The 25,915-nt window shown below is 55.9% G+C and overlaps 1 protein-coding gene across 11 annotated transcripts in view; it reads right to left on the reverse strand.

Moving 5' to 3' along the window:
• The window catches only part of RAP1GAP (RAP1 GTPase activating protein), a 53,455-nt gene that overhangs the window by 15,923 nt on the left and 11,617 nt on the right, over window positions 1–25,915 (reverse strand). For 8 of the 11 annotated variants that reach the window (XR_012080520.2, XM_072977439.2, XM_078379504.1 and 5 more), the window contains exons 3-18: window positions 14,999–15,098; window positions 10,866–10,901; window positions 10,236–10,283; window positions 9,062–9,100; window positions 8,548–8,733; window positions 6,313–6,416; window positions 5,819–5,897; window positions 5,425–5,478; window positions 4,945–5,028; window positions 3,604–3,704; window positions 3,245–3,374; window positions 2,830–2,985; window positions 2,379–2,450; window positions 1,760–1,846; window positions 1,488–1,628; window positions 262–390 (exon numbers count right to left, since the gene is read on the reverse strand). Coding sequence is in view for 10 of the 11 variants with exons in the window: in XM_072977439.2 (XP_072833540.2) it covers window positions 262–390; window positions 1,488–1,628; window positions 1,760–1,846; window positions 2,379–2,450; window positions 2,830–2,985; window positions 3,245–3,374; window positions 3,604–3,704; window positions 4,945–5,028; window positions 5,425–5,478; window positions 5,819–5,897; window positions 6,313–6,416; window positions 8,548–8,733; window positions 9,062–9,100; window positions 10,236–10,283; window positions 10,866–10,901; window positions 14,999–15,098 (1,546 nt within the window). In the remaining variant the exon portion in view is untranslated. Of the gene's footprint in view, window positions 1–261; window positions 391–1,487; window positions 1,629–1,759; window positions 1,847–2,378; window positions 2,451–2,829; window positions 2,986–3,244; window positions 3,375–3,603; window positions 3,705–4,944; window positions 5,029–5,424; window positions 5,479–5,818; window positions 5,898–6,312; window positions 6,417–8,547; window positions 8,734–9,061; window positions 9,101–10,235; window positions 10,284–10,865; window positions 10,902–11,805; window positions 12,072–14,998; window positions 15,099–25,915 lie in introns of those variants that run through there. The other 3 variants (XM_078379501.1, XM_078379503.1, XM_078379502.1) reach the window with 2 other exon arrangements.

Raw genomic sequence — 25,915 nt, forward strand, 5'->3', positions numbered from 1 at the left:
GGAGGGTTTAGGTGCAGTTGCTAGGATGCAGGGATTGGGAAGACCAACTCCACGACACCCCCCCAAAAAAAAAACATCTCCAGAGGCAGCCAGGAGAGGAAGGGAGAAAACCTGCAGGCAGGGAGGTTTACTGGGGGGGGGGAGTAAGGAAAAAGGGGGTGAACCAGCAGCCCAGGTGAAGAGGGGTGGAGGAGCAGAAAGAGATGGAAAATCAATCGTGGGAAGAAGGAGGAGGAGGAGAGAACCAGGGGAGAGACTCACAATCCCTGCGGCCTTGGCGATGTCCGGGTTGTTGTGGCCGAAGCTGCCGCTATGGCTGGAGGAGACGATCTGCCTCTTGCTGCTGAGCCCCATGGCATCCATCGACTGGCTGCGGCTGCGGATGACCCGCTGGAAGGCAGGAAGATTCCCCAACCCCACCCCCCGGGTCACTGAGAGGCTCGGCACCTGCCTGGGTGGGGACCCACCCTCTGCGTGTGGGTGCACGTATCCTGTCTTCTCCCTCCAACAAGCTACAGCCTTGTTAGGAAACCCAACAAGCTGCAACTCAAGGGGCCAAAGGACACATTACAGCCAGGCCGTCATTAAGTGCTGAAATAGCATCTCTGTTCCAGAGACAGGCTTCGGGCCGACTCTTGTGGAATTAAACCACTGCAAAGCGGGAAGGATCTCCATGGGTCCTGCTGTTGTCCTCCCACCACCACACACACTCTGCCAACAGAGTTTAAAGATAAAGGTAAAGGTTCCCCTTGACAATTTTTCTCCAGTCGTGTTCGACTCTGGGGGGCAGTGCTCATCCCCATTTCCAAGCCGTGGAGCCAGCATTTGTCCTAAGACAGTTTCCGTTGTCACGTGGCCAGTGCGGCTAGACACGGAATGCTGTTTACCTTCCCACCGAGGTGGTACCTATTTATCTACTCGCATTTACATGCTTTCGAACTGCTAGGTTGGTGAGGAGCTGGGACAAAGTGACGGGAGCTCACTCCTTCGCATGGATTTGATCTTACAACTGTTGGTCTTCTGACCCTGCAGCACACAAAGGCTTCTGCGGTTTAGCCCGCGGTGCCACCACGTCCCATTAAAACTTCCTGACCGATGGCCACCCAACCCTCTGGAAGGTTGACAGAAGCGCCTGCCGTGACCATCAGATGCCGTCAGCTTTTAAGAACTTCCCTCTTCTAATGATGGGTTATTTGGAAACATACATTTGGGGTTCTGGGGTATGAAACTGAGAGGGAACGCAAGGAGAGGAAGTGCTTCAAAAAGGGACATCGGGGGGGAAATCCACTGGTCCAGCAGAGTGCCCCGCAAGACGAGGAAGAGTTTCTAGAGGAATCAGAGCTAAGGATTCCTGCACTGGGAGGAACTAGACTAGATAGCCTTCAGGGTTCCCTTCTAACGCCACAGTTCTGTAGAGGCACGCTTGCTTGCCTGCTTGCTCGCTCACTTGCTCCCCTCCACCCTTCTCAGCTGCCCCCCCAGCTCACCTTGAAAGATTCAAAGAAGCCCCCGCCACTCCCACTGCCGTTCTCCATCTTGTCCTCGTCGCCCCCGAGGCCCATCATGGACTGGCTGTTGAGATGGAGCTCCTCGTAGAGGGTCTCCAGGAGGGCCGCCCTCGTCCGCTCCTGCCGCGGGAAGAACAGGCCGTGAGGGGAGGGGCCCCACAGGGGAGAGGGCGGGGGGGGCGTAGGTGGCGGGGAGAGGGGCAGGGCAGGCAGGGCAAAGGACCTTCCCTGAAACCCACCCGGAGGCTCACCTCCAGTTTGGCGAACTTCTCCGCTTTGTAGCAGGCGTACTCCGCGTTGATGAGTTTGGTCAGGAGGAAGTCCTGGAACTCGGGCCCCTAAGCAGAGAAAGAGGGCAGAAGGCAGAAGGGGGTGAAGCGAGGCTGGCCTTCGGTGGGGCGGCAAGCCTGCCCGGAGCGCTGGAAAGCGTGACAGCCCCGTCGCCTGGTCCAGGCCTACCTCACAGGGGTGTAGGGAGGACACCACAGATGTCCGTGCATCCGTCCCTTTCTCTGTCCGAGCATCCTGTGTCTGTCCACGAACCGATGGAGGGACGGATGGACAGACAGACGGTCAGTCAGAGGGACAGAGAGAGATGAATGTGCAGACGGACGGTAAGCTGACTAACAGACAGACGGACAGAGAGACGGACGCAGACATATGGGCGGATAGACAGACAGATGGGCAGACAGACGGATGGACAGTCAGAGGCACAGGCAGTCAGAGAGAGGTGGAAAGACGGACAGAGAGGCACGCAGACAGATAGAAGGACAGATGGGCGGACATACAGGTGGACAGACAGACAGACGGATGGACAGGGAGGTGCACAGACAGATGAACGGAGGGCTGATCAGCCATGTGACAACCCACCTTCCGGAAAACAGCCGGGTTGGGGAGTGGAGGCCCAAAAAACGGCACGTCATCCCGGGCTGTGACAGAGACCTGGAATGAAAGCAGGGACACCCCCCCCAAAAAAATAAGCTTGATGGGTTTTCTTTGACACGACCCCACGTGAGGCCTCGACACACAGAGACCCCAATCAGGCCTTGGCCTCTTCCTCCTCCTCCTCCTCCTCCGTCTGGGCCCACCAGAGAGCACGGCTTAGCCACAGAGGATGGCAGTTCTGCAGGGAGAAAGCCCACCCGCCGTCGGCCAGGGCGGAGGCCTCGGGCTTCAGCCCCCAGCCGGCGGCTCTAACCACAGGAGGCCCTGAGCCAGGCCAGGACTCCCTCCAGGCCACCACAGAGAAGCTTGACCGGCTCACAAACCACCACCGTCCCACCCCCTCGGCAAGGAGGGCCAGTCAAAGCGGCCCGGGCACCTTGTAGAGGGTGTTGTCGGAGCAAGGGCTCTCGGCCTGCACCACCACGTAGGCGTGCAAGAAGTTGGAGGCGATCATGTCGGGCACGAAGGGGGTGTTCTCGTCCTGGAAGACGATGGCGACAATGTCGTTCCCAATGTGGCGCTTCCTCTGCAGCTGAGGAGGTCGGCGGCGCGGGGAAGAGAGGGCGGGAGAGTCAGGAGAGTCTGGACCCCCCCCTTTGGAGTCACCCCACTCGCTCCCACAGGGAGGGCATGGGGAGGGCGGGAAAGATTCCCGACCCACTAGGCGACTGACCTCATAACCCCCAAGCACATGGAAGGGGCGGCCACTGGCTCCCCCTGCGTTCCACAGTGGGGGACTTCCGGAGCCCCCACCCCCATAAAAGGCATCCGGGGCTCTTGCCTCTCCTGACCTGCTGGGCGTCCCCTTCCGTGTAAGGCAACTTGGTCGAGACATGGAACATGATCTCCTTGTTCCGGAAGTTGCAGTAGACGGACTCGGTCCCCGTCTGTCCGTGGGTCACATCCAGGCCGCCTCGAAATCTGCACGTGGACAGAGGAGCTGCAGACTGGCGACAGGTGGGTGGGCAGAAAGCCCTCTGCCTGTATTTTTGTGGCCATCTTCTGAATTCCGCCTATGTGCTTCCCTTCCACTCGTGTTTCATATCAAGCTACAAGACTTTGAAATTCAGACCCAGGCATTCTGAAAACTCCCCCCCCACACACACACACACCCCAGAAGCTTCTTTCTCTGCTCCCCAAGTGGGCTCACCCCTTGAAATCCTGCAGCTTGACCTTCTGGCCCAAGAAGTCTAGAAACTCCACGAAGGCGGGGCTCTCCTCCGTCGTGCTGAAAAGTTCCTCCTCTGAAGTCTGCAGAGACACGGATGGATTGGAGGGATGGAGGGATGGCCCTCTTTATTCCCCTCCCCAGCTGAGAAAAAGGCACTGAGGCAGCTTAAGGACAATCCGCAAAAAACAAGGGCAGAGACCCCAGAATCCAAAGTTCCTGCTCACCATCGAAGAAGAAGGCATGACAATAGAGGAAAGAAGAACGGGGAGGGAAGAGGAAGAAAAACACGAGCAAGCGTTCTCTTCAGTAGCGGATACGGAGAGGGCCTGGGAAGGCAAGGGCCGCAGCTCCCCTGCTTATTCTGACCCCATTCGAGGGGAGGGAGGGCTTGTACTCCCACCTTGGCCGTGCCCCGAAGGCTGCTGCTTAAGACAGCTCTCAGGCCATTCTGGACCACTTTAGTTGGCCCCCATAAAAGCGCTGGCCGACGGCGGGGGCTGATATTTTTGTTCTGATGCCGAAACAACAACTCAGAAGCGTTGTTTAGTTTACATGGAGCAAAGCCCAGGTCCTGAGAGGAACAGGGGCTGGGGGGGGGTCCCTGAAATCCCGTGACACATAAAAGGCATCCGTCTTCAAGATCCCGCAGACGTCTCTGCTGGTTCTGCCACCCCAGGCGACGGAGAAACTTGGCTACCCCTGGCAAGACGGTAACGAACGGAGTCCCCCGCCTCGGCCGCGAGGTGGCGCTGCCTCCTCCGTGGAGAAGAAGAATTCCCCCCCCCACTCAAAAAAAGGATTCTCAATGTGGAAGACAGAGAGCGGAAGAGAGAAGCCCGGGGTGGGGGTGGTTTTCTTGAATGCTGGATCACAAAAGGCTGCTCTCCCCCCACTCCCCACCTCAGCAGCTCCTTTCACACACACTCCCCGGAAACATCAGCTGTCAACGAAGGAAGCTTTTCAGGCCTCATTAAAGGATCTGTCGTGACAGCCTCCAGAGGGAATCTATGTGGGAGAATGAGGGGAAAAGACGAGGCAAAGCGGAGGGGAGGGGAAGGGAGAGCAGCTGCAGAGCCTCTGGGGGACCCCTCGAGGTAAGAAGCCTCAAGGAAGGAGAGGGGAGGAATTTGGCCCCAGGGGAGGAGGGGGAAGAACAGCAGGAGGAGGGAGGGCAAATCTCATGGCTGGCCAGGATGAGAAGGTGCTGGGTGAACCCCCAATAGCCGGGGCAAGGATCAGGTCACCACCCTGTGGCCCCAAAGCCACAGCCCACCCCCCTCCGAAGACATTTTGGGTAACTGACTATGTCTCTGGATTCACCTGCCCGAGCTTCTGGTAGATGACGCCAAATTTGAAGTTATTGCTGATGACGTGCTCGTCGAAGGTCACAATCAGCCGAGAGGCCTAGATGTGGGGAAGGGGAGAAGAAAGGGGGATTGGGGGTGGGGGGGTTAATCCACAACCCCCTTGTTCAAGCCACAATCCACAGGGTGCTTCCCAAGGTGGACTTCCCGTGAGCCCCCCCTCCACAAGTCTCTGGGGGAAACATTTTCTCATTAGAGCCAAAAGGCAAACCCTCCTGCCGCCCTGGGCAAAAAGACCTCCCCGCCCCATAAGAACGGGAAGGGATGTCTCCGGCCGACCCAAAGGGCACACGGACTTTCCCCAGCTTTTCTTCCTTCCCTTGGGGACTCTCTCGGAGATCAGATTATTATTATTTTTAACTCCATTCCCCAGAATCCCCCAACCAGCGTGTAGGCTTTCAGTTCTGACAATGCAGCCGGTGACTCCCGTTCCTACCTTTGGGTAAAGAACAGGGTAAAATCGGTCGACGTTCACGTCTTCACACACCAGCTACAAGCCAAGGAGAGAGAGGGGTGAGAAAACAGCCGGAGTCAAAGCAGGGCCCTCGCACACAAACGCACACACACGGCTGCGGGGTTAAGGCTGCTCGAGACAGGTGAGGGGGAACCCTAGCCCCACAGAGCGGGGGGGGGGCACCTGCTCCCATGGCAACATTTCAAGAAGGATCTTCCCAAACTGATGGGGACATGAGCCTGCACCTCCTTGTTTAGCTTGGCAATGGCTGAGAGGTTTCAAGGGCCTCCCTGCTCAATCTGCTCTCATTGATATGGCTGGGCCACCCATCACCCACAGAGGCGGCGCCCGCAGTCGCCACCTCCTGCAGACCCACCTTTGCCATCTGGACGACGTTGGGGAACTCCGTCAGGCAGGAGATGGGAATGACGTCGTGGTAGGTCCTGCATTTGGTCCTGAGGAGGAAGAGTAGACCCGCTGAGCGGGTGGGGAGGGGAAAGGGCCCTTGCCAGCCTCGCCCCAGCCGGCACGTTGCCAACTGGCCAGCCTCTGTCAATGCTGTGAACAAGGGAGAGGGGCCTCCGCGCCATTCTGCACAGGCAGGCGGGCGGCTGAGGTTGGGAAAGTTCCTTTCATTTGGACCCTAACTTCCAGGGGGATGCTGGCCATTGTAGTCCAAAGTTCTGGGCTAGGCATCCGATCTTACACGGGAGCAGAAAGATGGGGGAGGAAAAGCTCTGGTGAAACCAGAGAGGGAAAAAGGGGAGGGGAGGGGAGGGGGGACTCTTCCCCCCATCACCTTAAGGTTGCAGTTCTAGGCAAGGCACCCATCATCCTCCCTCCCCCCACCGCCGATGCCGTCCCACTCACCGCAGGAGGAGGCGCAAGTGCTCTTGGTCGCCAATCACGTCGTACTTGAGGGAGAAAACGAGGTGACCCAACGCCGTGTCGACGGAGTAGTAGTTGAAGTGCTCCTGGCCAGAGAGGAGAGAGAGATGAAAACACAGCCCTGTGGAAGCAGGACTACTGTTTAAAAAAACAACACAAAACAACGACAACGACAGCTGAGGCAAGCTTTCTGGTAGCTGATGGGCTGCTGGGGGTGACCCGCTGGGAGCCGGAGTCTCCTCAAGCCACGTCTTTTCTACACGGTGTTGTACCCGTTGTGTTCAGCTGTGGCCTTTCACTGAATCCGGCTTCGAGGCTTCCTCTTGTTTCGTACTGTACTTTTCATCTGATATTCTCAAGAGTCTCCCGGATCTCCATCTTCATGCCCAATTAAACCCTTAAATAAATAAGTCAGCTCCTCTCGCCTGCACGGGCTGGGGCCCAAACGGCCCAAGCAAGGCCGAGCGGGCCGTCCCTGGCACAGACGGGTCCCTCCCTTGGCACACAGAGCTGTTTCCTCTTGGCACCGCCAGCTGAGAAGAGCAGCGGGGAGAAAACAATGCTGGCCTGGAAGGCAGGGAAGGGACTCTGAGGCCAACGGGCCTGGAGAGGGCATCCAGGCGGGCTCAGGGCTCGCTGGCCCCATGGGCTCACACCCATCCCGCTTGGCCAAGGGGAGGGGGAACCCCTACCCCATCCCTCCACAATGGGACACACACAGTGCAACTGTACATACACCCTCCCAATGTCCCTGCTTCCAGGCATTATTCCTTTGGACTACAAGTCCCAGAATCCCCTGCCAGGAGAATTCTGAGCGTTGTTGTACAGGGACCTTTCCAAGCTGGGGCTGCTGAGCTGGGAAGCTGATCCAGCTGGTCAGGTAGGGAGAGAGGGATTCTGGGAGCGGCAGTCAAGCCACCTCTACAAATGGCCCCCACCCCTAATTTGGCAGGAGGCCATAGAGCTCAAATTGACAACTCGCCCACCCAGCCCAATGGGTCAGTGGGGCAGGGAATGGTTTTGGTTCTTGGTTGGGACTTTCAGCCCAACTTGCTTCTTTGCCTCTGGTTGATTCTTTGGTTTTGACTGAATCCATGTACAGGCAGGGACCTCTGAGGTCATCTAATCCTAAATTCCAACCGGGCTCTGCAAAGCAGCCGCAGCTCCTCCTCTGGAAGATGCTTGTTTACTCAATGCATTTACATATTAAAACATAAAACATTCAGCAGAGTTTACAAATTCATCCCTTGGGGCTCCTCAATTATATATATATATATATATGTATTTTCATATTGTTAGGGATTGTTTATGAAAAGATGATCAAGCTGGGTGTTATTTTACTGCCAGTTATCCTTTTAATATCGCTTATAATTGGACTGGTATTTCAAAAGTGCCATTCGGAGGGTTGCCAGCTGGGATCTCTCGTTGCCTTAGCAATGGGTCTCTAAACGGTGCTTTACAGTGTTTTAAGTGAAGACTTTAATTGAATCCTGCTTTCAGGTGCCTTTCCTTTCCTTTTGTACTGTACTCCGCATTCAGTGTTCCCGAGAGGCACCTGGATCCCTATTTTAAGGCACGATTAAACCAAGGCTTCTCAGCCTAAGTGAGCTCCCTGTACCCCTGTATCAAAGAAAAGGCGATGTCTCTCCACTGCCCAAATCCACCAGGAATTTTCCGAATTCCAGAAGAGAGTCCAGGGAAAAATTTGGGCTTTTTCAGTTAAAAATTGAGGTCTTCCTTTTAAGAAAACAGCAACCTAGCCGTGCCAGGTTGCCCAACAGGTATTTAAGAAAGGGGAAAAGGCTTTCCTTTGCCCTCCTTGCTGCCTTTTCCTTTCATGTTATGATTTTTTCCCTTGATTGTTAAGCCTCAGTTCCCCTCCCCACAACAAATTGATTATGTAAACCCTTTAAAGGAGAGAAGCAGAATACAAACACTTTAAACGTGCAACCCCTCCCTCTGTTCTTGGATTGTTAGTTACTAGTGGGGATGCCAGAAGTCCCAGTCTTAACAAAATCTGGAAGGACGCATCTTTGTTTGACTGGACTTTAAATGATGAAAGGAGAAAGGCTTATTAGAGAGAGAGAGAGAGAGAGAAAGAGAGAGATGAAACGGAATGGAGACTAGCCAGTAAGTACTGGGAAGAAACGACGGAGCCTTGGAGTGGAGGGAGTTGGGAAAGAATGCCACGGAGCAGCTGCCCAGAGATTTTCCCACCTTGCCCAGAAAGTGCTTCCTGTAGATCCTGGCCAGGTGGTTGCATTCCAGCTTCACCTTGGAGGTGGGAGACTGGAGCTTCTCCGTCTCGGGGATGCTGCTCAGCTCGTGGTTGGTGCCTTCGATCCAGTAGCCCCCAAACTGGGGCAGCAAGATGAGAGGGAATGGGCCCTCTCGGCCCAGAACCTGGAAAGAGAAGGAGAAGGTTGAGACGCTGAACAGCTCAAACAGCTAGTCCTCAGTGAGGGAATCCCTTCCGCTGGCAACGTGTAGGCTAAATACCACTCTTGATTAACCTGGGATTTTGACTAATCTTGTTTCTAGCAATGACCGGCCAGACAGCTGAGATAAGACCACAAGCAGGGCACAAAAGCAGGAGGGCTTCCTTGTTCTTCAGACCTGCGGCAGTTGATATTCACAGATGGACTGCTCCTGGACATGGAAGCTCCACTGAGTTAACAAACAACAGGCCCGGCTGCTCCCAGGAGACAGCTGTGATTAGAATTTTCCTTACCTCGTGGACGCTGGGATACGGGATGTAATCCTCTTCCGTCTGCAAAACACAGAACATAGAGCAAAGTTGAAACGTACAGACACACACAGACACACACGCACAAAGGCAGTGAAGCACAGTGCTAATATCCAAGCTTTATGACCTTACGTTATTTCTATTTGGATTTCTTACTGGCAGGTGGAATGGCTCTCTTGAGGAGCGAACAGGAGGGTACAATCCATATGAAATGGAACTAAAAGGGGAATCACCGAGAGAAAAAGGTTCACACGGCAGAGGAGCAGGAGGGCAGGCGGGGCTCTGGCCAGTTTGCAACATGACCAGAGGTGGCCAGGTGTGCCCTCCCCAAGGATGCCTGAAGATCCACCCAGTGCAGCAATGACGACACCCAGGCAGGATTAAATCTCAGGACACTCTCCCTGGATGGGAGAGCTCCGTTGCAAGGCATACAGTCTACAAGAGGACCCCCCACACACACCTCCCTTTCTCCCTCGTTCGGGGTCCTCCCAGGGAGCCTGGAAGAGCAACCCTGTCAGCATCTCGGGGACGGCACACCTCCTCCCTCCCAAGCCAGAGTTGTAGCATCTGGACCAGACGAAGACAACAGGAAAGGCCTTGCCTGTCACCCCCCCACCGCCCCCCCAAGACCTGGCCCACTCTTTGGGCAGAAAACTAGAAGGGGAGGAGCCCCCCCCAAATGTCCTTGGGACAGGTTCCCTCTCTCTCTCTCACACACACACACACACACACACACACACACACGCACACACACACACACCCCTCTCTCCATCTTTCCTGCAAGGAAAAGCTCTGCTCGTTGGTTCGGTTTGTATGTTTTATGGCACTCGAGACCAGCCGCAAGCACAGGCTGGAAGCCAGCCAGGGAAACCCGAGCCAAGCGGAAGTCCCTCCCGAGGGGCTCTGAAAGGAAGGCCGACTCTCTGGGCCGCCCCCCCCACCCCTCCCCTCCCCGGCTGGCCCGTAAATGCCCAGATGATGGATCCCAGAGAACGCCTCCCGCATTCCACCAGAGAGAGAGAGAGGAGAGAGATGGTTGAAGAAGGGGGCGCCCGTTTCCACCAATCCCCAAAGAAGGGGCCGGAGGCCTGGGGGAGGGTCTGCATGTTTGTGTGTGCACGCGCAGGTGGGACCCCCGGATCCGAGGAGGCACACCTACCTTGAGAGGAGGAGGGAAGGAGCACCGCTGTTCGTCCATCCTGCTTCCCTGAAAGACAGGCCAACCGGCCAAAGTCAACACCTGGCACCTGCCCCACACGCCCGCCCGGGGGCTGCCGGCCAAGAGTGGAGGTGGGGCTGAAGGTGCCAGTGGGGGGGGAGGGGGACGCATCCTGCTTGGCACTGGGCAGGGAAAGGGCCAGGATACGTGCATGGGGTAGGGGGAAAGAAGGAGTTGCGCCCATACCTCTGAGAGCGTGCAGAATACCTCTCCTGCCGTCAGCACCACACCCACCCAGTTAACGCAGCCCTTCTTTCCATCAGCCGGGCCAGGCCAAAGACGAGGGGCTTTGTAGTCCAAACCAACCCAAGGGCATTGTGTCCCCCCCTTCCTTGAGCGGCTGCTTGGCCTAACCTGACCCCCCCTCCCCTCCCCTCCCCTCCCCTCCCCTCCGTCTGCAGGGCAGAGGCTCCCGGGCTGCTCCTCCGATTGCCACATTCCCCAGACAGCAGGGGCCTCGTCACCCTCCTGCCTTGCCTTGCCTTGCCAGACACGGGTGCAAGATCAGGCAGGCCCCGCTTGGGGAGTTCGGGGCCAAGGTGCGGGCGGGCGGGGAAGAATCTGACTCACCTGCATCTTTTCAATCATTTCAAACAATTCTGTGTTCTACAAGAGAGAGAGAGAGAGAGAGAGAGATGTCACCTTTCCACCATCGAAAGGACCCATGTCATCCTTGCTATTCCGTCCAATTCCCACCGCCCCGCAAGAGAAATGTCAGGATATCCCACACGCTCGGCAGGACGGTGCTTGTTCACTTTTGCAAGGCGAGCCTTTTATTAAGCTTCTCAGTGAACCCATTTTGAAGATGGAGGCACTGAGGCCAAGAGAGGGAGTGGGCCCCGGGCGATGGCGGGCGCATTAGGGGCACCGGTGGGGGGGGCCAGCTTCGCGGGCTCCAGATACCGAGCAATGGGTGAGCCCCACCACCACCACCACCGGTCCCTTGCCACACCCCACAGCGAGTCCCCCCCTCCGCGCAAACCAGGAGAAGGTGACTAAATCCAGCGCAAGCCCCTCGCAGGATCCCCAGGTAAGCAGCATGCACACAGTTAACAGCTTCTTTCTCCCCCCCCCTCACTCCCTTGCCCTGCCCCCCAACCCTCTTTTGAGAGCTCGGCTGGCCTGACTCTCGCTGGCTTAATTACTTTTCTTGGAAGGAGGTCAGTGGTGGGTTGGCGGGCAGAGCAGGAGCCTGAGAGAAGAAGAGGGGACCCCCCTTGCTCCCCAAACATCAACAAGGAACAGGCCAGCTGGGGAGACCCCCCTCCCTCCCTCCCTCCCTCTCCCTTCTGCTCAGGAAGCATCCCGATGCCCCCTTCCCCACCTCCAGCCAGACCCCCCGTTCCCCCTCCCCGCCGGCCTCATCCTGTCCAGGGTCAACAGCTGGGAGGCAGCCGAAGCCTGGCTGAGGCACAGCGCTCTCCGGCCACCCAGCCCACGGGTGGCCATCCGGCCAGCCCAAAGCATGTGTCTCTGGGGTGGAGGGGTGGGGGGGGAGGCATCTACTCACACTCCAGCCGTCCTCCAGGGAAGGGCCCCTGCCTGAGGGCCACCCGGGGGGCGCCGGGCAAGGCTGGTGCTCCCCTGTCTGCCTTCCTCCTCCTCCTCCTCTGTCCATCTCTGGGTCACATCCTCCTCCTTCTCCTCCTCTCGCGACCTGGCCAGGAAGGCCCAGAGCCGGCGGCTTCCGAGGGACCGCCAGGTTGCACCACCGGAGGAGGAGCCGCTGCCCTTCCGTCTCTCCTTCTCAGTGGCAGGGGGAGGAGGAGGAGGAGGAGGAGGAGAGCCGGCCAGTCGGCCACCCTGGGGCTCCTCCTGCCTGCCTGCCTGCCCGCCCGCCCTGACAAGGTCCTGCTGCAGCCCCCCCCTCCCTCCCTCTCTCTCTCTCTCTCTCTCTCTGTGTATGTGTGTGTGTGTATTCTTTGGGCGTGGAGCCAGAGGTGCTGGGAAAACCTTCATGCCAAGGAGGGAAGGCAGAAGAGAAAGCAGAGGGAAGGGAGGGAGGGCTTGGCCAAGGCCCTTCCCTGGCCTCCCTGTGCAGTGGGCGGGGGGGGGAGGAGAGGAAGAGGGAGGGAGGGAAAGGTTGGGGCCTGGACCACTGGGGTCACCATGGCAACGGGACTACACTTGAGGGGGATGGATGGAGGACAGGGAGGGGAAGGACGATGGGGGGGATGGGGAGGACGCTGGCCGAGGGGGGGAGAGGGTGGTCGGGGGGGGTGGCCGAGGGGCTTCCTTCTAAGCTCTCCAGAAAGGGCTGCCCCAAAACACGGGCTGCCTCCCTGGCTCTGTGCCGATGGCTTCCCCCCCCCCCCGGGAGGATTAGGCAAGGTGTCGCCCCCTCCGCTTTTTTCCTAGGAACAACCTTCCCCCCCCCAAGGGACACCCCCCCCACTTCCCTTGCCTGTCCTGTCTTCATCAGGAAGGCCACCCGCTGGTTATAATTAAAGAGAACTAAGCACGCTTCTTTAGCTAGTTAATGAGACACGTTAATTGATAATGGAGGAAGTGGGCGCAACACACGTTGTGGTGGTGGGTCTCCCAGGGGCAAAGAAGGACAAGGGTGGGGGTCCCCCTGCCTCAAGACCTACCCTGCCCTCCCAAACCCCCCCCAGCCTTTACAAGCAAGATCCAGCCCAAATCAGCTCCTCTTGATTCTCAGAGTCCAGCCCAAACCATTCTGAACCCCTCCAAGAAGTGGGATGGTTAACACACACACACACACACACACACACACACGCACACGCACACGCACACGCACGCAAGAAGACCAGCAGGGCAGGTCCTCCTTAACGCCCTCCCTGAATTGGCACCACTTCCCATCTGTTGCATTACAATTCCCATCACCCACCCACCACCCCCCCGGCTAGGGGTGTGTGTGTGTGTGTGTGTGTGTGTGTGTGTGTGTGTGTGTGTGTGTGTGTGTGTGTGTGTGTGTGTGTGTGTGTGTGTGTGTGTGTGTGTGTGTGTGTGTGTGTGTGTGTTGTCCTTTACAGAGTGAGGCCCTTTCTCACAGCCTGCCTGGAGAGCAGGAGTGGGCGCGCAGGCTGGCTTCCCTCCCCGGAGGGCTCGCTGCTGCTCCGTTGACGTTGGCGCCCGCTCAACCCCATGACTGGCAGCCGCTCGGAGCGCCCGAACAAGGGGCCCTTTCACCTCCGAGCCCCTGACTGGCATCCCTCTGTCCCAGCCGGCCGGCCGGCCACCTCTGCGCTGGGTGGGTGGAGGGGAATCCACAGGAGTCGCCCTTGGGGTCTTGACTGCTCCCTCGCTCACCATGTGGGACCCTCCTTCTAGGAGCCCCCAGGTGGGGGGGCGGCGGCGGGTGCTTTTACCTTGCAACCACAGAGCAGCTTTGCACGTGCACACAAACACACACACACACACACACACACACAAAGAGCGTCTGGCAGGACGGTGCCGCATCACAGTCTCCTCCCGGTTTCCCAGGTCTCCTCCTGGCGCTACCTTTTCTGAAACGGTCGATGCCAAACGGACATAAAGAAAGGCACAGAAAGGAAGACGGAAGGGCTTCCAGGAGTCAGGAATTGGGGTGTGCGTGCGGGGGGGGGGGCAGAACTGACAGTCTTTGCCAGGAAGGAAAGCTGACCAGCACCTCCTGCCTGTTGGGGGGGTAGTGGTTTCAAGGCAGGGACCACGGGGGGGGGGAAGTGTCCACAGGCGGCAGGGGCGCACAAGGAGGGCCCGGAGAGCTGCTTCAGGAGCCCACGTGAGTCAGTGTTCTCTCACCCCAAGAGACTTGCAAGGGGGGGGGAAGCCCCCTCAGGGGTTGCCATGGAGACCACCCACAAATAAGAGCAGTTCATCCCAGCAGCTGCATGGCAGATTCCCCCCCCACCCCATCTCATTTCCCACCACCCCGCTTCCTGTCAGCAGTAACTCCATATATTACGTAAGCCTTGCAATTCAAAGCGGAAGGTCCCCAAAGCCTCTCAGGCTGGAGGGTGTATGGTTAAACTGGCATCTCACTGGGAGGAACTGGGAAGGCGGAGAGTTGCAGCAGAGGTGGCCCAGGGCAAATAATTATCATCTCTGAACAGCCGGGCTGGAAGGGGGCCTGCAGGTCATCCAGTCCATCCCCTCTCATGGAGGCTCAGCGGGGAATCGAACTCCTAACCTCTGGCTCTGCAGCCAGACGCGGCCAAGGTGGGAGGCTTTCTGCTTTCGGGCAGGGGAGCGGCAAGCTCTCATCCCACAGCCTGCTTCATTTCCCGGTCAAAACGCCTCGGAAAGGAAGCAGGGGGCCAGCAGGGCATCGGGGGGGGGGGGTCCTGCTGCTTTCATTCTTTAAAGGCTCCCTTCTGAGTTCTGGTTGCTCTGCTTCCAGGGAGCAGCTGCGAGTGCCTCTGAAAGAGACCCCCCCCGTACACTCCTGTGGGCCCTACAAAGGTGTGTGTGTGTGGGGGAAGGCAGGCTCTGAGTGAGCAACCAAGAGTCATAAGCCTTGCAAAAGACCTGTTCCTGAAAGACCTGAGAACTCTCTTAAAGAGCTTGGTGGGTGCCTGCATTTTTTTTGCATGCAAACACACACCCACACCCACACCCGGAACAGCTTGGTGGGCCACCCAATGATGCCTGGAAGCATAGAGGGGATGACGTTGCCCACACTCCCCTTTGAGCTGCACCAGTGGAACAGCCGCCTGCTCTGCCCTCCATCAGTCTAAGAAAAAGGGAGCTCCCCTTACCTTGGGGTGGTGGAGAGCAGTGTGTGGGGGAAACGAGCCCACCCGAGGCGCCTCTAAGGGGTTGCTGAAGGAGGAGGACTGAAGTGGCCCATCATTCTTCCTGGGGAGGGAAAAAAAAGAAGAAGTTATATTTTGAGAGAGAGAGAGAGAGAGAGAGAGAGATCTATCCAAGACGCATCCAGGAAGGTGGTGCTGGGTGCAGGTAAATAAGGCAGAGCCATAAAATGAAAAAGCCCTGCTTTCTTTCAAAGGCAGGATCAGAAAACGCCAAATCACTTAAGATTAGGAATTCAGTATGTCTGATCTACCAGATATTTCTGGACTCTAGGTTCCATCTTCCCCCACCACAGGTGAAGCTGACCAGGCTCAATGGGAGCTGTGGTCCACAGGCCCACCAGCGCCCTACTTTTAACACACACACACGTAGCAGTTTCCTTTTAAGAAAATAACTCTCCAAATTCTTCAAGGTAAAGCTACAAGGTCTTTAAAAAATAGACTAGACAGGATGCTGGACATGGTAGTCTGCCAAAGTCATTTTTCTGGACGATCGGATGCTCGTAGGGGATAGTTTACTTCTTATTTTTATTTACTCAAGCATTTATTTCCTGCCCCACACCAAAATGTTGCCAAAGGTAAGACATAACAAGCTGCAAAATGATGTTAGAACAATGGTAACAGTTTCAAGCAAAAGTAAAAGAAACAGAACAGAACAGAAAACAAAAACAAAAAAAGGCAAAAACAGGTGGCAACTTAAAGACAAACAATTCTATTTTAACCAGACTGGTCGGCATGAACTACAACTCCCATCCTATGCTGGCTGATGGATTATGAGATTTGTAGCCCAAATGGCCTGGCCTTTCAAGGCCCGTCTGCAACCGGCAAATGGCTGCTGTCCTTCCCTGCTGAAATCGGGGCCCTTCGTGCCACCTGGGGGGCCCCCAGCGGATGGGCCGAAGGGTCCCCAAAGAGGGGAGGCAGCACGCCCCCCCGGACCCGAAGAAGGCCACAGAGGCTGAGCGAAAGGAGGCGAGGGCAGCCGCTGGCGAGCCTCACGGAGAAGCAGGCGACTAACAAGCGACTTGGCCACTGTTGTCTCAAAGGGGAGAGTCTGAAAAGTGCAGAAGGGGGGGAGAAAGGCAGGACAGAAAAGGGAAGAAGCCTATAAAATAAATTGGGGGGGGATGACAGGGAGGAAGAAGGACCACCTGTGGTCATTTTCAGGCGTAAGCTTGCCAGGCCGCAGCTCACTGGGGGCGCTGAGCGCAGCCGTGGCTTACGTGGCAGAGACACCCCCCTCCCCAGGAAAACCGGATGCTCTCTAAACAGTTTCCATAGCAATGGGAGAGAGGAGAGAGAAGGACATGTTTACGGAGGCTTTGACTCAACGTAATTGATTGGCAATTAACAGCAAGAGTCCAGTGGTGGGCGTGGGGCGCCTGCTGCTGGCGCCCGGGAAGGGGAAAGAGTCCTCTTTCCTCCTGCCCAGGGGCCACTCCGCTCTGGCGCAGACGCCAGGCTCCTCTCACCCCCCCCACTGGTCAGGTCAGGGGCCACAGACCGATGCCCCCTCAGTGCCCTCTGCTGACCACCCCCAACCGTCCACTGACCCAGAGAGCTGGGAAATAGAGAGCAATATAGATATTTATTTATTGTATTTATATCCCGCCTATCTAGTCAATTATGACCACTCAGGCCATATTTCAAGCCATCGTCTAACCCAGAGGCGGCTAAACGTCATCAGGCGATGTTGTTTACTTTTCATGGGCCTAGCCAGCCTCCGAGGCCTGGGCTGATGACCTCGGAGGACCTAAGCTCCTTCTACGACTGCATTTTGCACGCCTCTCCCCCTTCCCTGCGGGTTCCTCAAAAGGCTTTAACGTTCAGAACCGGAAAGGGGCATCTGATCTACGGAGACGGGAAGGCACAGATAAAGCACAGCATGGTCTACTCATTTGTTCCCTGCTCTCAGGGTGCTAAATGACAGCCCACAAAGCGAATGAGTGCCCTGGCAGGAGAAAAGCAGGATGACAGATAGGACCCCCCCTCTCTCACCCCTGAAATCACTGGTAACTGAAGGGCAGGAAAGGATTTGCCCCACCTGGGAGAAAAAGGGTGGCGCTGAAAACCCAGAAGGCCCCGATCAAAGCCTGAAGACGACCCCAAAGAAGAAGGGAGGAGGGGGAAGAGGAAGCCCAGTTGATTTCATGGCACCAGTTTAAAACTCTGCATCAATCGAGTTCATGAACAGGCTGCGAGAGATGCAAAACTCCAGGCAAATAGGGAGCTCCTTCTGCAAAAGGGCATCCAGGCAGCGGTGGCCGGCGAAGGTTCGTCCCAGAACACAAACGCAGAGTCTTCTGCTTGGTTATATATATATATATAACCAAGCAGAAGACTCTGTTGGTTGTTGTGGGTTTTTCGGGCTCTTTGGCCGTGTCCTGAAGGTTGTTCTTCTTAACGTTTCCCCAATCTCTGTAGCCGGCTTCTTCAGAGGACAGCCCAGAGGACATCCAGAGCACAGAGTGCTGTCCTCTGAAGATGCCCACGGCCACAGAGACTGGCGAAACGTTAGTAAGAACAACCTTCAGAACAGGGCCAAAGAGCCCGAAAAACCCACAACAGCCATTAGATCCCAGCCGTGAAAGCCTTCGCGAATACACAGAAGACTCTGTGCTATGCTATGCTAGAAATATATCTATAATATATGTTTCTAGCGTAGCATAGCACAGAGTCTCCTGCTTGGTGTGCAAACGCCTGCAGCTCTCAGCTCCATCCTTGCACACCGGAACTGGACGATCCCTTTTCTTTCTTTTAAAATCTCAATGCGCTTCTGTTCTCCGCCCCAACTAAATTTCTGCTGACTCTGGAGAGCACTTTGTGCACCTGCTGAGGTAGACAAAAGGAAAAGAAAATTCACAAGAAAGCTTCCGCCCTCATCCCTCCTCCGCTCGCCTGCCAGGGCCCCTGCCTAAGACACTTATTTAAAGGGAGAGAGAGAGAGAGAGAAAGTGGGGTGGGTGGGATTGAAAGGGAAATGGCTATGACCTGCTGTTCCCAAGGGAGCCACCAGGTGGCGAGGGGGCACCCTCCATTCAGACCCACAAGAGAAGAATGGAAAAGAAAACAAACAAACAAACAAACAAACAAACAAACAAACAAACAAACAAATGGGTTTTTAAGCCCAACCTGCCCCACAGAGCCACCAAACAATCAACCCCCTCCTCGCGCTCAAATCCTCTTCCAAAAGCAAAACAGAAAAATTCAGGCGTCCTGGCATGGAACCCCAGTGCATGTGTTTTTTTTAATTAAAAAATTGCTTCAAAGCCCATTCTTTGCTGGAGTGCAGCCGGCAGCTTCATTACCTGCCTTGAATTTTAAAAAGAAAGAGGGGGAACGGACTGCTCCTCGGACCGCAGAGGGGCCCAACTACAACCCCCTTCAACCCACAGGCACGTGGGGCTGTCCTCAGGAGCATTCCTTCTCCCCCCCCTCCCCGGAACAGAATTCCCAGTTTAAAAAGAAAGAAGGGGGAAAAAAAAGATTTAGCAATTTAGGTTTCTGTTTTCAAAAATAAATAAATAAATAAATAACTTGTGCAAAGGAGGATTCCCCCACGTGTCAGAGGTATAAGGCTGGGCGTAGGCCGCGAAGGTTTGCACCCAATAAAATGTAGCTGCCTCTCAGGTATCACAGAACCCTTCCTCGTTTTCACTCCAACACGACTCTACTACAGGAATCAGAAAAATAAACATAGAGGGTCAGGAACTCTGAGGGGCTTAAGCAGACACCAGATAATTTAAAGGTGCATCTTTCTTCTCCCCCCCCCCATGGCTGCTGATTTCTTAGCAAAAGATGGCCAGCCAGCTGTACAAACTAAAATAACCAAGCCAGACCTGCATTGTTTATATATATTTTTTAAAAAATCCCCATCCGTTTGCTCACTTTGTCCACCAACGCTCCTCCCCACCTGCGACACACCACACAAGCTCAGTCAGCCCCAGAGAAGCGAAACCACGGACTTTTCCAAAACCAAATCCTTCACAGGCATGTGCATGCGCGCGAGAGAAAGAGAGAGAGACAGAGAGAGAGCACTGTACCCCTGGGACATGTTCCCCAGGGCCTCCCCAGCAAAGACCCCCCGAACACCCTTTCCGGAGGGGGAACCCAGCAGCCCCCCCCCCAGGCGGTCTCTACCTTTCCTCCTTCTTCCTCCTCTTCCGGGTTCGGTACAGCAAACCAACCACCAAGGCCAGGGCTCGGAGGGTGGCTCCTTTGGAGGGCATGGCGGCTCCGAGGGCGCCCCCCCCCCGCAGCCACCCTTCCCCGATGGCCTCCTTCCCTCCCCCCCCCCCGGCCTTCAGGAGCCTCCAGCCAGAGCCCGAAGAGGGCCTTCCGTCTCCGGTGCTGGTCACACACTTGGTTGGGGCTCCTCCTAACAGTCCTCCTGCCGGCCGCTCGGTCCCAGTGGCCGGGAGGGACCCAGAAGCCGCGAGAAGCAACACCCGCCGTTCATTCAGCCTCGGAGAGACCACCACCTTCTTCGGGGCAGCAGCGGCCACTGGGGCCCAGCTCCTCTCCTTGGCCTCCAGCCCCAGAAACCGGTGGGTCCCCAGGGCTCTGCCCGCTGTGGCGCGGGGCACCCGAAGCGGGCAATGACGAGCGTGGACTGCCTAACCCTCCCCACCTCGCTCGGGCCGTCTCCAGCCGGGGAACCATAAATAATGCACGCCAGACCTGCTCTGTAGGGGAAGGAAGACCTGCGTTGGGGAGACCGCCTGGCACAAAGAGGGGGCAGCGGCGGGTGCCCCCACGGCGCCAAGAAAGCTTAGAGCAGAGCCGCCCCAGGTGTGTGTTGTCCTCTCGGGCGGCTCTCCTGGGATTCTCCGCCGGGCCACGCTCCAAGGCCACGTGGGGCCACGGGAGGGCTGTGTTTCAAAACCCGGCAGGATAGCTTCAAGAGCTGGGACAGGACACGAGGAGAGACCACATTTTTCTTTAAAAGGTGGCTGGGCTTCCGTTTTGGTAAGAAAGTTCTGGCTCACTTCACGGGCAGAACAGCCATTAAGCCTCTGGTATTAAAATCTCCCAGCATTTCTAGATGGGGGTGGGTGGGTTAGAATAATCTTTATACAGGGCGAGACTGGCCTTTTATGTTAAGGAACACAACTGATTTTGGGAGTTATTTCTCCCCCCTCCCCCCCATAGAGACTGACGGATAACTCCTTGCAAGGTTCGGACTAAAACCCTGAGTGGAAATCTTGAATCAGGAGCCTCCAATTCCCTCCTGCTCCCTCAGCCCCTGACAGGCAGCAAAACCCAAAGAGGTGAAAGGTTTTAAACAACAACACAGGCTTCCTACAGAGGGGGGGGGGGGAACCTAGCACTGTGAGGTTGCATGATGGGAGCAGGCGCATGAATGCACAGCTGCCTTGAGGGGGGTGAGCAGGGAGCAAAGGAGCTTCCCTGGGGGTCAGGAAGAAGCTGATTTCACACCCCACTGAGCTTTTAAAAGCCACACTCAGCTTTGCTGAAGCAACAAGGGCCAGAGCCTGAAAAAAAGAAGGAAACACTTCAAACACACACACACACACACACACAGAGGCAGAGAGAAAGAGTGTTTTGGCCTGAATCCAGGCAGTATTGACTACAGCTCCCATCATCCCTAGACAGTGTGGTTAACCAAGAGAAATAGGCCCCTGCAGAAGCCGGCAAATTCTAGCAAAAACACAAACCAAGAACTGAAAAACCAAAACAAGAAACCAACCAGCCAACCTACACAAACCCATACATATGCTCTTGCGGAGTTATCTAAAATAATTCTCAGGCTTGGGAGCTTCCCTGGCCAAAAAAACCTGAAGAGTCTTTATGTTAGACCACAGTTTAAAATCATCTTCTAGTCTATCTTGATCACTCCAGAAAACCAAGGTTGGGGGCCACAAGAACGAACAACAGAAAAAGAGGAAGAGAGACAGAGAGAAGCTATTCGTCTGGAATCATCAAAATCATAATTTGGTAGGGGAAAAAAAATCTCAGGCTTCGGGGGAAATTTTTTTACCCCATTACAAGGGTTGAGGCCGATCAAGCCCATGTCTCCTTAATGGCAGAAAGATTTGTCTTTTCCAAAGAGCGAAAGGCATCAGGATAACAATCCTCCCCCCCCCCTCCAAAGAATCAAGACGAAACCCTGTGGGGCTGTCTGTGACCTTAAGGTCTCCCTGCAAGAGGGCAGTTCCTGGGAGGGGGGGGCGAGCGATTCCTATGGGGTGAGGGTTACAAAATCTCTCATTTTTCTATGGGTCCTGCAAGGGGAGAAGATCATGGCTGTGGGTACATTAACAGAGTTTACTGGCTGCAGAAAAGGATACCTGGGGGACCCTCCCAATCACAAGGGTGTGGGTGTGAGAGAGAATAATTCGGGAGGCAGAGGGAACTTGGAGAGGGGAAATCCCCCCCCCCAAAAAAAGAATATGCATTATTTTTATTCCTTTACTAATTCAAAGTACTCTGGGGATGATTTGTCTTGAACTGGCAATCAAGAGCCACTGGCTTTACAAAAGACCTGCTCCTAGAGCCCTGCTAGAAGGGCTTGGTTGACTGACACTGCTTCGGCTGCCTGTCGTTTTGACTCTCCTTGGGGATGCGATCAGGATGAGTGCCTTGGATTTAAGGACGACCCTTCTGCCGGCCTCTGGCCCAAACGCAGATGCTGCATCTGAACGCTCTGCATGTCCAGGGGGGCAACACGGCATGAGGAGGAAGCGCACATGAGCATTAACGTGCCAAGGAACTGAGAACAAATGTCAGGAAAAGAGCCAAGGGGGTGTTGTAGTGGGTAGAGGGATGGGAGAGGGCTCAGGAGACCTGGGTTCGAATCCCCACTCAGCCATGGACACTCACCGGAGGGAGGCAGTGGTGTAAAAAAAACTCCCTGGACATGGTGTGTGTGCCTTGAAATCTTTGTTAGGGTCACCACAAGCTGGAAGGGATGCGGCATCACAGAACAGCAAGAGTGTCAAAACAGGCCCTGAAAGGAGCTGGAAGCTGACCGACCAGCCAAGGAAACGAGTCTGTTTAAAAACCCAGCCCTTTGTCTCTTGGGAAACCTGCCAGCAGCGTCTCTGACTGTGCAACCGGGGGGGGGGGGGGCTTCCCCTCCCTCCCAACTCCCCCATGTCACAGTCCACCCCGCTGCTGCTTATTAGGCAAAAGTCCTCGCTTCATGTTCCATTTTCAGAACATAACCTGCCACGAATCATTTCCCTGCCTAGAACCTCATTAAGGGCAAGAACAGCCCTGCAGGGTGTGTCTGTGTCTCTCTCTCTGTGTGTGTGTGGGGATACTGTGGAGGAGACACCACCCCATTGAGGGCTTAAGCTGGGGATAAAACCTGTGACAAGAAAGACCGGATGGGAGGGGGGTGTCTGTAAGGTTTGGCTCAACCCAAAAGGGTTCAAGAAAGACCCTAACCCTTTCTCTCTCTCTCTCTAACAAGGACGGAGAAATGAAGACTTTGGATAACAAATTCCAGAATCCTCCACCAGTGTAGCCCATGGGCATTGTAGTCCAAAATATAACTTTCGCAAGTGCCGGCCTCTCTTTCTACCCACGGCCTGCACTGCAGAGTTTGGGGGGGAAAGGAGGGCCTTTTTATGCAGGGGTATCCCTTCCTCCTTTCCCAGACATGCGGTTTCAAAAGTGAAATATGTCAACGATCAAGCAAGGTTGCACGTCCGGTTCTATGGAAGGGCATAAACAAGCCCTCGTGCTTGTGAGACACACACACACACCCCGTGGAGAGTTTACAACCTTTGTCCGTGTTTGACAAGCAGGGTGGGCTCCTCTGTTTTTCACAGACAGCACCCAAGGCAGAAATGGGGGGGGGGGGAAGGGAGGGAAAACAGTCCTCAGTTTTTTAAAAAAACTACCATGAATATCTTCATCGTGAAGGAGTTAAAATGAGACAGACCGGCTGTCATTCAGGAACCCCAAGGAGAACACGAGGCTTCTCTGCTCTCACGCGGCAACCCGCTGGATTGCTTTTAACTTCGCCTTATGCCAGCCTTTCTGAGTTGGTTGCCCTCATGATGCATTCAGGTACTATTCAGCCCAGCCAACGTGGCCAGGAGACATGGGAGTTGTAGTCCCGCACGGCGAGGATGTTCACCAGGCCAAGGGAACACGCCCCACCCTGCTCCTTGTAAAACGAGCAGAGGGGAGAGAGTGGTCCCTGAACAAAGTTGGCCAGGATGCGTGGTACCCCCCCCAAAAAACCAGGGCCGGCCGAGCTGGCCTTCCTTCCTCCTGGGCCTGAGCGCCGGGGGGGGGCGCTCTGCCCGCCAGCTCCCTCTCGGTTGCCAAGGATCCAGCATCGCCGCGCGTCGAGTCTGGGAGTTGCTGACGAGCCGGCCACTCGGCAGGACCAAAATTACAAAATTAAACAAACACAGTGACTCATGTCACCATCCGTTATTCATGGCTGCCTTGAATAATTCATCGGGGAGCCTCCATCTCGAAGCGTAGCAGCCGGCTGATTTTTCCACTCCGCGGCGCAGAATCCGCTCAGGTCGGCCAAAGGCCCTTTGCCACAAACCTGGCCGTGGGGCCCGAGACCCTCGCAGAAAGAAGCAGCCCACCCCCCACCCCTACTTCTCTGTGTGGACAGAGAGAGGAAGCCGTGGCGGTTCCCGCCGTGAGCGCCACGTGCAGCAGAGAGCAACTCCTCGTGTGCAATTGCCCATGAAAGGCCAAGCGAGAGAGGAGACGGCCACTGGCCCAGCTGCCACCCAAAAAACCACTGAGCCGAACCAAAGCAGCGCCACTTGCTCCTCGTGGCATCCAGCTGGGTCCCGACCACTTGGCAGCCACCCAGAGGAGAAGGCGTCTCGCTTCTGCTGCAAAATTCTCACTGGGCAGCCGTGAGGACGTCTCGGTGTCCCTTTCCTCAGGGTAGGAATCATGGGGGGGGGGGGGGTTGGCGGCTGGGAGACAGAACTGCATTGCAGGGTTGGGGTAAAGGCTGGGTCACCTTCCGACTCCGCCATTCATCCAGGGAGCACTGAAAGTGCCTGGGAGGGGCAGGGAAGGTTGACCGAGGAGCTGTCCTTGGTCCTGAAATGGGTGCCTGGCTTCAGTTTAGACAGGATGATGAGGGTGATCTATTTCCATCACTGTCCTGCCTCCAGTGAGACCAGAGCAGCATAGAAGGTTCTCCTCCTCATGTTATCATGACAACCAGCACCCCTGAGAGGTAGACCAGGCTGAGAGAGAGAGAGAGAGAGAGAGAAAGAGAGAGAGAGAACGAGACTGGCGAGGCAGGCCACCAACTTTGAAGGCCGCAGCCTGAGTCCCGTCTGTTGTTTATCTCTGGTTCCTCAGAGGTAGACCACATCTGGACAAGGAAGCTCTCTTTTTTTGTTGCCAACAAGGGGCCTTTCTGCTCCTTCCAGGAAGGCAGTCCCTCCGTCAAAGGGGTGGATATTCTCATACCTTGTGGTGGTGAGTTCCACAGGTTAGTTCTGTGTTGTATGAAGGAGGACAGTGTCTGGATGCTCCTTTAAGAGCAGAACACTTCGCCACTGATTCTTGGATGCAATGTGATGACAGGGGGAGAAAAAACACTGATCTTCCTTGACTATGTCCTCTCTACATCATGTCTCTCACAGCTAGGCTCACTTGCCGGAGTCATGCACCCAACAGCCTGGCTCCACATGTGCCATGGTAGACGCAGGGAACACACACACACACACACACACGAGATACAGAAACAAACACACACATACACACACACACCCTTTCCTTATCAGCCTCATCCTAAGCATGTTTCTTTCCTGGTTCAGCACCTCCAAGAAAGGACGCTCAAGGAGCCGGGGGTGGGCAGGGGGATGTTTCACGGGCCATGTGTGGGCACGGAGGGGCATTTTTAGGAACAACACAGACATCCCACAGCACCCCTAAAAACCAAGCCACTAAATTACGTAGCAACCAGCAAGGGAAATAAAAGAGAAATTAGGCTGCTTTAAAAAAGCAAACAGCCTGAAGCAGGTTGCACCTCCACCTCCTCCACCCCCCCCCCACTTTAAAACAGGCCAGGGTTTACTTGGAGCACGTTTTCCCCCACCTGCTGCTCCATTTTGGCAGGAAACCCAGGGATGGGCTTAAAAAGCAAGCGAAGGAGGAAGCCCTGAGACAGACGGACGGCCCACAACCGCCAGGCTGGGTTTGGCACGCCTGCCGCGCCATGCCGTGCGTGGGTCCCTCTGGGTGGCCCTCAGTAGGGGATGGGGCCAAGGCAGCCCCCCAGAAACCCACCCACTGATGTTGTTGGGGGGGGGACTCATGGCATACATGGGGGAGACCCTGAAAAAGGCCACAGACTGGGGGTGGGACTTCTCTCCATCTTCTGAAGCTGAGTACTTCCCCCCTCCCTCTGCACATGACTTGGCCCGCTCACTCGAGCCGCCTGCACTGGATGCACATTCCACCGTAGCAGCTGAGACTGCGTAGGTGCTAGTTAAAATCCCTGGGGAACAATGACCTGCTGATGTCTCCATGGGGTAAAAGAGGTGGGCGGGATTCGGGGGGGGCAACAAAGAGCTTTTTGGGCCCCCCCCGACATGACCATCTTCTAACATAAACAACGCTCCTTTCAGAACTGCGCCAGGCAAGGAGCCAGGAAGGCCACTGAGCAGCTCCCATTGTTTTCTCCGACTGGTCCGGGGTGTGTGTGTGGAAGGACATACATGCCTGCCTGAGGGTCAGAAGCCCCCAGAGTCATGTGATGCTGAAGGCGGGGGGGGGGATCAGTTCTGGGACCAGGACTGGCAACAGAAACCTCTTTTTAGCCCCCTCTGCCCACGCGTGTGTGTAGCTGCCCGAGCAGTCAGAAACCACAGCACGACTAAGACTGTGAATGGGGGG

This window comes from Pogona vitticeps, chromosome 7, assembly GCF_051106095.1.
Source record: "Pogona vitticeps strain Pit_001003342236 chromosome 7, PviZW2.1, whole genome shotgun sequence".
NCBI classification, from domain to species: Eukaryota; Metazoa; Chordata; class Lepidosauria; order Squamata; family Agamidae; genus Pogona; species Pogona vitticeps.